Below are 12,435 nucleotides of genomic sequence, written 5' to 3'. Positions count from 1 at the left end.
GAGACAGAAAAAGAACAGATTAACATGATTGTATCTAAAATCTTAAAGAATACTATGCTAATATCTTACATTTCTAAAACTTAACCATGCTTTTATATACTTCGTCTTATATAATAGGCAATTTTATCAGGATCCACAGTCTTATATTTAAGTGAATTCTACCACTAGTAGGAAAACACACGTCCTTGTCTTTCCTTCAACTTAGGCTCTATCATTTACTTTTCTAAACTGTATATGTCGACTGTACTTTTCTTTGAGGTTAGGGATTTTCATTCACTTGTCTTGTATCCTCAGTACTGATTCTTTGGGCTCCAAACGTATATTGGAGGTTAAACAAATGTTTGTTGATAAATAGTCATGACCCCATGAGAACCCTTATACTACTTAAGGTCACAGCACTGGACTAGGTTCCAAGAGAAGGTAGGGAAGGGTGGAAACAGTGAGAATGGAATGACAGATACTCAAAAGGTGATTTACGGCCTGGCAAATACAGCAGGACGTCACCTGGAGACTCCTTCCCTCTCCGTGAATCTGCAACACAAGGCAGGAAGCTGCACCATGAGTGTTTCCACCAAAGTACAAGTAATCAGATTGTTCCCAAGGGCTTAAGAACTAGAATGCCAGGCCTGGGCTGGACCCTACAGCTTCCTTTTACAGTCTAGAACGGCAGATCACTGAAGTGAAGTTGTACTCCCAAGGTCGGTAGACTAGAGCAGGAGAGACCAGCTTCACCTGGACAGGTGGTTCAACACAGGCTTTTCAACCGGTTAAAGGGGAAAATATTTGTTACAAGTTCATAGATGGAATCTAAAAGATAAAACAATTTGACCACAAATAATTCTTTACTGACTCCATTTAAATATGCTGGATTTGGCCAGCTTTGTTCATAAGAGTATAAAGAGATGCTGGTCAATAATGAAAGTGGTCTGCGGAGAAGAGAAGCTGATAGAATTCCCAGAGGTTTGCAAAGAGATGGAGCTGGGATTATCCCACTCATTCTTGAGGCTGACGGGATTGTGCTGTTGAGTTGCTATAACCATTGAGTTCGTAGTTTTTGATGTTGCTCCTTATTTCTTTGCATCCTGTAAAGCTACTGTTCTTTTTACACAAGACTTCAGTGTGAGTCCCAGAGACAGGTCGAAGAGAGTCACTGGGCAGTTTAAACAGCTACAGTCACTCAACAACAGGTGAAAGACCCTCGGGCTCAGTATGCTCCTAGTTTGGAATATCAGTTTCATTACCTAAATTTTAACTATCTTATTACACTTAAAAAGGACAATAGTATATTATCCAGGTTGCTAAACCCAAATGAGAGAAAAATGGTGAGAGAACAAGATGACACTTTTCAAATATCTAAAGAACTGAGAAAGATGGAATAAAAACCAAACTGACCTTTTCTCCTGTGGGCAGAACTAGGTTCAGCAGTCCCTAAGATGGTGGGGCATGAAGAGCTTGCCCTAACATGAAGCCTGCTCTGACAGTGGGTGCCATGGGGCCATGGGTGCTGCTCCGTGAGGGGAAGCTGAAGGACACCCAGTGGGCGCTGAGACTGGATTTCTACATCGAGTGGGAAAACAGAAGGGACTCTAAAAGTTGCCCAATCCAACTCAAAATTCATTTCCTGTGATCCATGCACAATCTTTTCCATGTGACTTATCTGGTCCCTTGGAGGATGGAGTGTGCCCCATCACACTGCAGAAGGTTCATTCCCTCTTGAGTGTCACACACTCCTGAGGATTCCTGAAGGAGTCTGAGGCAAGCTTACCTGCTATCTGTTGTGTCTGAACACCATCTACCTGAGGCAGGGGCCCAAGTGTCCCTTCATCATCAAAGGCCAAAATTGGATTCAAAGGAATTTCTGGGCTCTCTCTGTTGGTGACATCTAATCTGGATGGTTTAGATCCAATGGGTAAGTTTATAATTTCTTCAAAATTCTCATTCTGAACAGAGACTCCATTTTCATTTGGTTGTTTTCCCAAATTGGGAGTACTAGGGAATTTTAAAAATAAAAATTAAAATGAATTAGTATTAAAACTGGAAAACACATTTTTAGTACAACCAAAACCTGTTTTATAATAAATAATTTTATAATTTTACAATCAAAATGTTAGACTGATTGACCATATCCTTACTAACAAAAATGGTGAATTCTGACATATTGGTATTTTAAATTCTTATTTAAAAAAAATCTGTTTTTGTTATAAAACTTATCAAATGGAACAATTTATCAATTAGAACAGATCATCCTCGACAGTTCTGCACACACTGAACAATCTCCACTGCAGGCGTCTCCACATTCCTTCGTCTGATGAAGAGCGGCCCTTACTAGGACCCTCACTTCCAAGGGGAGGGGATTGTAATTCGGGGATGAGGGGATAATCTGTACAAAGTCACACAACTACTGAGAGACAGTCCAGACTGAATGCACAATCTCTGGATCTCTGGTCCCGTGTTTTTGTCATTACCTCATTTTGTACACTCCCTGCTATTCAAATTCTAGCCTTTCCTGGGTATCTCCAGCTTCCTAAGACACATGCATAATTTTATAGGTAAATTGTTCAAGACCAACCTTCCCGTTTTTACCCCTTAAATCTGCCTCTGACCCTACCTGATTCTCGTTAATTCATGCTGAATATCTTGCACCTACTTTTAAGGTACATTTAACTGGCCATCAAAGCCAGAATTTTCCACCTACAGTTTCTCTCAGGTTTTTCACTCTCCTCACAAGCTCCATAACCAGACTGGCAGCCCTTGATGGTACATATTCATCACTATGCCTCACGACGCAGCGAAACAACGCCTGGACTTCAGATGGATGTCAATGTTATTGCTCACGTTATCTGACTGCAGCAGCAAACATACGTGCAAGCTTCATGATCTGTTCAGTGCTCCACTCATGTACCAAAATGACCCTCCTAAACGACAAAATCCTAGACTTAAAATTTTCCAAAGGAAACCGAAAAACACTAAAAATACGAAGCAAAAATTGTGAATAAAGTAATGCACACCTGATCTTTCCATTGCCTTTTTTTTTTCTTTTTTTTTGAGGAGTCTTTGCTTTTTTTCCCCTATTGAGGAAATAGTTTACTTTCTTTAATCAGCAGGGAGTACTGACTTTGTGGAATACATCCTAAAGCGTTTTTGATTTGGATATGTTGGTACATTTTTGTTAATTATTAAACTTTTTCTTCTAGAAAAAAAAATAAAGAAGTCCTAAGTGTCTCAGAAGGCACTGCAGGGTACACTGAAAACATTATCTGCAACAGTGCTGGAAAAAGAACACACTGATATGATACAGGCGGGGGCGGGGAGAGGGGGCCTGGCCTCAGCGTGGTCTGCCCGCATGTGCGTGCACACACTCACGCCTACACCTGCCCTTCTGAGGGCTTGGGCCGCCACACCCATCCTCCTCCTCCTTCCCAGCACCAAGGGGCTTTCTGTAACCAGGGAAACCGTTCTCGTTCTCACCCTGAAGAGGTTTCAAGCAGAAGTCCTGGCTAATGGTCAAGAGGAGGACCGATCTCCAAAGCCCTCACTCCTTGGCCAGCTCAGCTCCTGTCACCGCCCAGGCCCGCGTGTGCTGACAAGTTGTAACCGCGACGCCAAGGCCAACGCCAACCCCGGACGGACGTGAGTCAGCGCTGACTTCACTTTCCCCGCCCGCTCCTCCCCGCCCACCCCACCATTCTCACTTGTTAGCAGTCACAGGACTAATGGTGCCACATGCTCTGGGTGATCAATTATTAAATGTTCAGAGGACACTGTGACCAGCAGAAACTATACAACTGAAGTCACTGAGGTTAGGGACTGTGGATCTGTGAGTCCTCTCAGGATAAGAGCACCAGCTTTTGAATTCCCTCTCTTGGGCTACGCTCTGGAGGGGAAGCTGGATGCAAACTGGTGAAGACTGTGCACTTCACTTGGTCAGTGCAAAACCCATCCGGGGAACGGGGCTGGGGCCATGGTGGGCATCTGACAGTCCACACAGCCTACCGTAGTCAGAGCCTTATTGTTTCGTGATGTTTATTATCATGTTACAGCAAGTAACTTTAAAATTAAAAGTGATACCTCTCTTTCTGTTTGAATGATGGGGGCTTGGGAATGTTACTTTTCCTTTAGGCAAAACTAAAAACAATGATAAACTCCTAAGATTTGGAGGAAAACCACTAGCTCAAAAACCAAAATTACTACAAACTCCTTATTTAAGAGAGAAAGAACATTCTATTGCAATGACAGTCCCCAGGCTAAGAACAGGCATAAAACGTCTTCTGGGGTATTAGGAGGGTGAGACAGTAAGCAGCCTGTACACCCAGGAGAAGATTTTAGCGTCCAGAATCGAGATTCTCAGCTGGGGGTGGAAGAATAGAATAACCTGGGGAACAGAACCGTTTCCTCCCCACACACTTGTGCTCACACATCCATCCGTGCCCTCTGCTTCCTGCTCCACGGCAAGCTTCCCATCCAGGAACAAACACTCCGCCACTCTATGGGCGCCTCCCTCTATCAATACTCTCTCTCAAGAACCAAAAACGGCTTCTGGAGTAAGAATCTTCCTGCTTGGGCTCATAGATTTCTCTGCACCTTTAAAAGCTGGCCAGCATTCTGGTCACTCCAAGCCTCTTCAACTCCACCTACTGCCAGTGGGGAGCCTGCTGGACACGGAGAACGGCTTTCAGGCTTGAAAAGGCTGGCACACCCGGGGCTGAGAGCCGGAGAAACCACAGGGCCCAGACACGCCACTCAGGCCCCTGGAGGTCAAGGGGAGGGAGGAGGGTTCAGCGTCTCTCTGCCCCAGGAACGCTGCTAGTGCCAGCTGCCGGAAAGGTAACACGAGGAGGACACTGCCCCCCGGGTGCTGCTGGGCAGCTGACGTGGCCCCGGGGCGGGCAGGGGTGAAGGCAACCCGGGTCACAGGGCTCGTTTACTTTTCCTTAAGAGAAGGCACACCAGCGCATTAGGTACTCGAGACACCAGGAAAAGGGAAACTTCTCCCAATCTGAAGTAAAGCTATTCACTCTGAGGAGTGGAGTTTCCCCGTGAAAACAAACCCTGCCCCAGCGCTTACTGCACCTGTCCTGTGGAATTCCCAAGTGTCACCCACATCAGCTTCCCCGGAAGGACCTGGGGATCTCCAACCAGCAATTTAACTCACGGTGGGCAAGCTGGAGGCACTGACAACTCTACTTTGGGTGCACAGGAGAGTATTTCATCAAGATGTTGACCGATTACCAGGACCATGGATGCTTCATTAACCCTAATGCACTGAGGTGACAAACAATGACTCTGGGGAATGAGTTCAAGGTTGACTTGAAATTGGGAGTAAAAGGGAACATCAGTGGATGTGATTTATTCGTAACTTTAAAGTCTTTAACAGGATTTCAGAAGTAAAACTGTTTAAAGATGAGTCCCCACTAAATCAAAGGGAATGTTTATTTGTGAATAGGAAACCGTCTTAGGGAAGGTATTAAAGGCAGGTTTAAGCAGGTCCTTCTCTGGATGGAAGAGTAGGAGTAGCCGAGAGCCTCAGGGGTCAGCGCTAATGCTAGTTCTAGAATAATCTGGAAGACGTGCAGGATGAAAAATGTAAGTATGCAGATCATGTTTATTCTGGGAAATGCAAGGCATAAGAATAATCCCTTGAGGATAACAGGGAAAATAATTAAATGTAGGCAACGTCAAAGCAGTGGGCTTAGGGAACTGTAAGCTGAACATCCCTAAGAGATGGAGCCCAACAGTCACAATGGTGGTAAGAGATCTTTCAATCACTGTCAACTGTTTCCTGGGGACACTGATTCCTTTAGTTTTTATGGCTAAAAAAGGCCAATAAGGGGCTGGCCCGGTGGCGCACTGGTTAAGCGCGAGCGCTCTGCTTCGGCGGCCCGGGGTTCGCAGGTTTGGATCCTGGGCACGCACCGACGCACCACTTGTCCAGTCATGCTGTGGTGGCGTCCCATATAAAGTAGAGGAAGATGGGCATGAATGTTAGCCCAGGGTCAGTCTTCCTTGCCAAAAAAGACGAGGATTGGCATGCATGTTAGCACAGGGCTGATCTTCCTCACAAAAAAAAAAAGGCCAATAAAATGCAAGAAGATGGGATAGCAGACGCAACACGAAAGCATTTTTCCGCAATATCACACTGCAGCCAGGGTACTGGACACTGCGCTTTAGGAGGATCAAGACAACATCTAACATCTGTAGGGTACAACAGAGTTTTCAGGGCTTCTTCACAGACAATGTTTCTTTGGGCCTCCCAATACCTTGTGGGGAAGACAGCTGTGTCCAGACAAGAACACTACATCTTACTCAAGCAGGTGAATCCCAGGGTTGCTGGACTTCTCAGAGGAAAACCTAGGACTCCAGCCTGGGACTTCTGGTTTTAAAGCTCTTCTTCCTCCATCCCACAGGCACACTGAGGAACCTCTAGAGAAACACGACTAAAAAGATCAAAGAGCTGGAGAAGGAACCTTTTAAAGATAAGGCGAACCTGTCAGTTCAACTTTTTGCCTCTCAGCTCCAAATCCACCCTTCATTCCTGCTCTGTGGAACTGGATCTGGGCCCTCCAGATACTGTTCCTCTGCCAGCTGGCACCATCGTGAGCTTTGTCAACAGAGGCTGCTGGAGAGACGCTGCAGGAGTGGAGTTTGACCTCCTGGTTTGGCTGCGCTCGCTCAGCGGGCCCTGCAGCACCGCTCGCAGCATTCCCCATGTCTGGCTCCTGCACACGTGAGGCTTCCCCGGGGCCCAGCCCCTGCGGCACGGGGGGCCTCTCCGGGGCCCAGCCCCTGCAGCGCAGTGTGGCCAGCAGCTTCCCCAGCACCATTCTGGGGCAGATTGTGGAAGAGTGCCTCTGGTGAGACATCTCCTGGTGGACAGCTCTCTGAAGCATTCTAGAGGGTGGATATCTGGCAAGTTCCACCATCAAGAAATCACCACAACTTCTCCACCATCTAGTGAGTCACAGCCATATCCTCTCCCACGAGGTCTGGGGAAGTCCTGGGGGACGGGATTCTTCCTTGGGTACAGCCCAGGGGTTGTGGCTGCTCCTTATATCTGTTATTCCTGTATTCTTCAGAGTTCATTTCTTTTTTTGTGTGTGTGAGGAAGATCAGCCCTGAGCTAACATCCATGCTAATCCTCCTCTTTTTTTGCTGAGGAAGACCAGCTCTGAGCTAACATCTATTGCCAATCCTCCTCCTTTTTTTTTTCTCCCCACAGCCCCAGTAGATAGATGTATGTCATAGTTGCACATCCTTCTAGTTGCTGTGTGTGGGACGCGGCCTCAGCATGGCCGGAGAAGTGGTGCATTGGTGTGTGCCCGGGATCCGAACCCGGGCCGCCAGTAGCAGAGCGCGTGCACTCAACCGCTAAGCCACGGGGCCGGCCCTAGAGTTCATTTCTTACTGGCCAATCTCTTGTTACTCCAATCCCAAGTAGCAGTTAATTACTCTTGATATTAAACTTGCCCATTCAAATTAATCTCCTCATTTCTCTCTCCCGATGGGACCCTGACTGATACAGTAAGCACAACAGGAACATTCCGTTTATAAGATGAAAGGGGAAAGGGGACAGAAATGAAATCCAAAAAAATTATGAAAGGCAGGGAAACTATGAAAGAAGACTTATTCCTTAAACCTTAGTTTGTGACAACTCTGGGTCCTAACTCTGGAACTGCAAAAAACTAGCTGTAAGAGAAATAAAGGCGTTTCTTCATGCACTTCTCCTGTTGTACTTGTCACTACAAGGGGTGATGAAAGTGAAAATACAAATTGTTTCCAGACTGGTGTGGATAAACTCAAGGAGAATAAATTTAAAAATAATTAAGGGAAGCAGAGCTTCTGAGGCTACATATCACAAACCCTGTGTATGACGCAATGGGGAACAAAGGAAGCAGCACATTCAACATTCCCCACAGGCCGCATCATTCAGAAATGGACTGTGCTTCTCAAACTGGGGTCCAACTCTCTATACGAATTTTTATAAATTTATGTTTTCACTGATAAAAATTTTAAAAAATCAGTAGAAGAGCAGTCTGACCATCTATGTGGCTGACCATCACAAAGCTGAGTTTCACCACATGGTGTTAGTCCTTCATTTTGCATTGGTATTTCAGAACACACTGGTGTCAGGAAGCACAGGTGTCAGGAAGCACAGGTTACATGACAAGGGCTATCGACCAATGAACTCGGTTGAACTGGATAAATAAATATTGTGAGTGCCACATGACATCACGGTACACTGCATGGAAAGAGACTGGAGGTCTGAAAGCAGTTTAAATAGAGAAAAGCAATGGGTGACACAGATCAGCAGCTCACAGTGGCACGAGCATCCTTCAGGCAAAAGGGATGAATCAGAACCATGTGTACACTGTCCACTTAATTTCAGAAAAATATTCTTCACAATAAGTGACTTTTGTTTAATTTGAATGTTCTCAGTCTAGTCATATTATTTTTTACTTCAACTTGTGATTTGTTGTTTTGGCTTTATAGATAAGTAAAGCTATCAAAATTTTAAACCTGAGTTTGTATTTCTAAAAATAAACGTAACTCTTGTTTGTATAACTTCGGGAACCTGCTGGAACTTTTTTTTCCTTTAAAGGGGAGACGCACTGAGGCCAATGGATTTCATTTGTTAGGGTCATTCTTGTATTATTTGCTAATGTTTATATTAGATACTAATCTGGACCTGCCTGTATTGTTAGGTGAAAGAGCAGAAAAAGTCCAAGCTCTATTTTTCCTAACAGTTTGACAGGGATCATATTACATGTATGACAAAGGACAATTTATCACTTGGTAAAGATGGATGACACCAGGAAGTTCATACTACCATAGTTTTTCTTTCATTACTAACTGTTGCCTTTCTGTGTAAAGAGGCTAAAAGCAAACAGAATTTTATTATCTGTATCATTTTACATAGTAAAATTATGTTTCAGGTTCTTATAAAATGATTAATTACTTGGTGATTTTACCACTGAAAAGAGTCAGCTAATGTATAAACTAATTTTATTGATCAGATAGAATTATCAGTGGCTTAATAAACTTGTTCCTTATCATAATAATGGTGTTCTCTCTGTGGTACTTTCTATTCTTTCCTAAAAATCTCTAAAGTCAATGAATTGAACATCATAAGTTACAGCAGTTGAGAATGAACACTTGATTTGAAAATCAAATTAAAATATCATTTAATATATATCTTAGGTAATTATGATAATAAATTTATTCAACATAACTGAAAGCTTATTATTAAGATCTCTCTTGGGAAAATTATTCTCTTCAGTATCATGGTGGGCAAAATAAAATATCTCACTGTCCCAGAAAGATATCAGTGGATATCTTATGACTTACGGACATCTTAGGATGTCCATCTCAGGATGACTTATCTTTTCATTGCTGCCAATTATATTATAAAATGTTGTGTAGTGTGTATTTTTAGATTAAGAAAATAATTAATTTGAGGACCTTCAATTTTCTTACAATAGCAAAGACTCTGGCATTAGAGACAGGAAAACTCATAAAATAATTAAGTGAATTCCAAAAATTAACAAAAAAGTCATAGCTGAAATCTTTGAACACTATTACAAATATTTCTACAAGTTCTCCCTGACTGGATTTTTAGGCACAGGCTATGATTACTCTCATTTTTCACTTTTGAGAGTGCTCTTATGATGCTGTCGATATAAATGTAAGAGAAGAGAAAGGCAGTCTTTTCTCAACCCACACTTCTTTCTTGACTGTTGCTAGCAACTGTTTGATTCTTCAATAAAAAGCCCTACTACTACTAATATATCATAAGAAATATGAGCATCTCAATTACTTTTACTATGGAACAAACCTGAGACCCACTATAATATTATGTATGGTGGAAACACAGCTGTTATATACCATTTAAAGGGTAGGAATATGGTCTACATCACGTTAAATATATACAAAGGAAAGTATTAAATTATTCCCTGTAATTTTCTTTAATAGCCACAGAAAAACCTCACCATCATGTTTACAGACTCAAGAAAAAAGATCCTTTCCCTTTCTCAGAGTAAAGAATTACTAGCTGTACCAAAAATTAATGAACCTAAGTGAAAATAAATCTTAACGTTAAAACTTTGAAATTCCACCAGGTCCAGGAACTTCTGGTGGGACTGCAGGGGTAAAACAGCAGTGCTCTGCTCCACGGTGTGTCAGTAAGAGGCCCCCGGGGTTGAACTCACCTCTCCACAGTCACCTTCGATGGGTAGGAGGTAACCACATGCGAGCTGGCCGATGGTTCTCCACTTCCTGGAGAGTCCGTCACACAGGGAAGTGCAGATACCGCTGGACATGGCAAAGAAGATGGAGCAAAGGGTTACTAGTACCCTATTATTAACCCAAACCTCAGAGCCAGAATGACTGGATTCATTATGTCCTGGCTCTGCTGCTCACCAGCTGTGCGACCCCGGGCCAGCCACAAACTCTCCGCGCCCCAGTTTCCTCATGGATGATAGTACCTACCTCACAGGCTCCTGTGAGAATTAAATGTATTAACACACGTGAAGTGCTCAGCACAGTGCCCAGCACATCATAAGGGTGGAAATCAGTGTTATTATTTTTGCTTGCACTAAATTGAATTTGGATAAAAAGTATACAATATTGAAACCAAAGCAATTGATGAAGGCAGCAGTGAGCTGACTCGATCAGGCTGATGCTGAACATCTTGACTGAAGGATTGGAAAAAATCACCATGAAATACCTTAAGTGATAAAAAATATTTTTTAAACCTCAGTTTAGTTCTACGCACACTTAGAATGCAGAGATTTCATGAATGGAAGGCCAGTGAATTGCACCTGATTGTGCCACCTCGTCATTCGGTGCTCAGTGTTGGAGCCCAGCTTAAGCCAACAATACTGATGACCGACTCTATGATTTGAGACAGGGTTACTTATTAAGTCTTGTAAACCTTCATATTCACGTAGGTCAGAGTTTCAGGGAAATTTCTGGCAGTTTATGGTTTTAGCTTAATGTGAGAGAACAATTCAAAGGAAGTGTTATTTCACAGCCTTGTACAAATTTAACAAAACTGTCAGAGGTACAAAGAGTCTGATAACTGAAGCAAAGATGTGGTTGCTAACTCGAAAGCTGCCAGAACTTGCACAGCTAGTAGGACGCAGCCTCTGAGAAGACTTCTGACAGGCCTGTAAACTCGCTGCCCGCCCACCGGCCTGCCCTAGACTCTCTCTGGAGCACCAGTGATGCCATTCAGCCCTCAACCAGATGTGGGGCGAGGGAAGAGGAATATTTATCAGGAGATGAGCCTCAGGCCTCTTTTTAGCAGCACTAACTCAAACCACATTTATTACGAGTGCTGATGAACACAGCTGTGATGCTCAGTAAGCTTCGCCTTCCCTCTGGCCTTTGTTCCTTCTCGGACTGAGGTACAGAGGATGCTCAAAGAACTGATAGGGCAACAGCAGGGAAGAAAAAGACAAACAAACAAACAACAACAACAGGAAGCCTGGCCATGCACAGACTATAGCGCCAGCCCCCGAATGGTCCTGAGTCAGTCAGTTTACATCCTAAGCTGCTCACGGACGACTCAGCAGGTGCTCTGCCTGCTCACTGCCTGTCCCTGTTTCAACATCCCCGGAGACCACCTGCTGAAAATGCAGCGGGGTTACTGTGCAACCACTGGGGCCATTCTCCAAATAAACAGAATTGGGGCATCTTTAAAAGAGCATGAAGACCTCACTACAGAGCAATCATAACAGAGAATCTAGGCGAGTCTCTACTGAAATAAAACCAAACCCCAAAATACCAATATTTTATACTTGAAAACCCCTAGTACTTACAGAGAATGTTCTTTCACATAAATCATTTCATTTGATCTTTACTCCAGTTTTTTAAATTAAATAAAAAACCCCAAAACAGAAAAACTGAGGTATCTCTGGCCCTGTCTTTTTATACTGATGTTGCGATGAGGAAAGAGGGAGACAGAATGATGGGCTGTCTATCAACCACCTGTGGGTACAGTCCTGGAGACCACTCGGGTACACGGAAAGAGGAGGATTAGAAGCTGGTGACTCAGAATCCAGGTGTGCGAGTGCCCCTCGGGGGCAATGACCTTGCCTATCCTGTCCACAGGGAGCCCACACCCACAAGAGGGCCTGGTACACGGCAGTCTCCATACATGCCTGCTGACTCCGAGACACAGCACCTTCCCCTCACAAGACGGCAGGGGTGACCAAACAAGGAAACGAACTTGGGACCACCAGACACCAAGAGGGTGTGTAATCCATATGAAGTGACTCTGAGTACTAAACAGCAAGGTAAATTCTATTTTTATTTAAACCTAATTTAGTTTAAAATCACCAAGAAATTAATCATCTCTGTCCAAAGCCTATAGCATAGGAACAACTTTCTAATGAAATTTCAAAAAACTTTTAATTTTACCTCTATTCTGAAGTTAGA

The 12,435-nt window shown here is 43.7% G+C and overlaps 1 protein-coding gene across 4 annotated transcripts in view; it reads right to left on the bottom strand.

Annotated features, from left to right (window-relative positions):
• Nucleotides 1–12,435, bottom strand: part of MAP7 (microtubule associated protein 7) — a 164,061-nt gene that overhangs the window by 1,309 nt on the left and 150,317 nt on the right. For 3 of the 4 annotated variants that reach the window (XM_058566203.1, XM_058566204.1, XM_058566207.1), the window contains 2 exons: nt 10,203–10,305; nt 1,766–1,989 (listed from right to left, as the gene is read on the bottom strand). In XM_058566203.1, the coding sequence (XP_058422186.1) occupies nt 1,766–1,989; nt 10,203–10,305 (327 nt within the window). The remainder of the gene's footprint in view (nt 1–1,765; nt 1,990–10,202; nt 10,306–12,435) is intronic. The other variant, XM_058566208.1, reaches the window with a different exon arrangement.

The sequence above is a fragment of the Diceros bicornis genome, chromosome 23, assembly GCF_020826845.1.
Source record: "Diceros bicornis minor isolate mBicDic1 chromosome 23, mDicBic1.mat.cur, whole genome shotgun sequence".
Classification (NCBI taxonomy): domain Eukaryota; kingdom Metazoa; phylum Chordata; class Mammalia; order Perissodactyla; family Rhinocerotidae; genus Diceros; species Diceros bicornis.
Note: the sequence above shows the minus strand (reverse complement) of the source record. Positions and strands in the feature narration are given on the sequence as shown.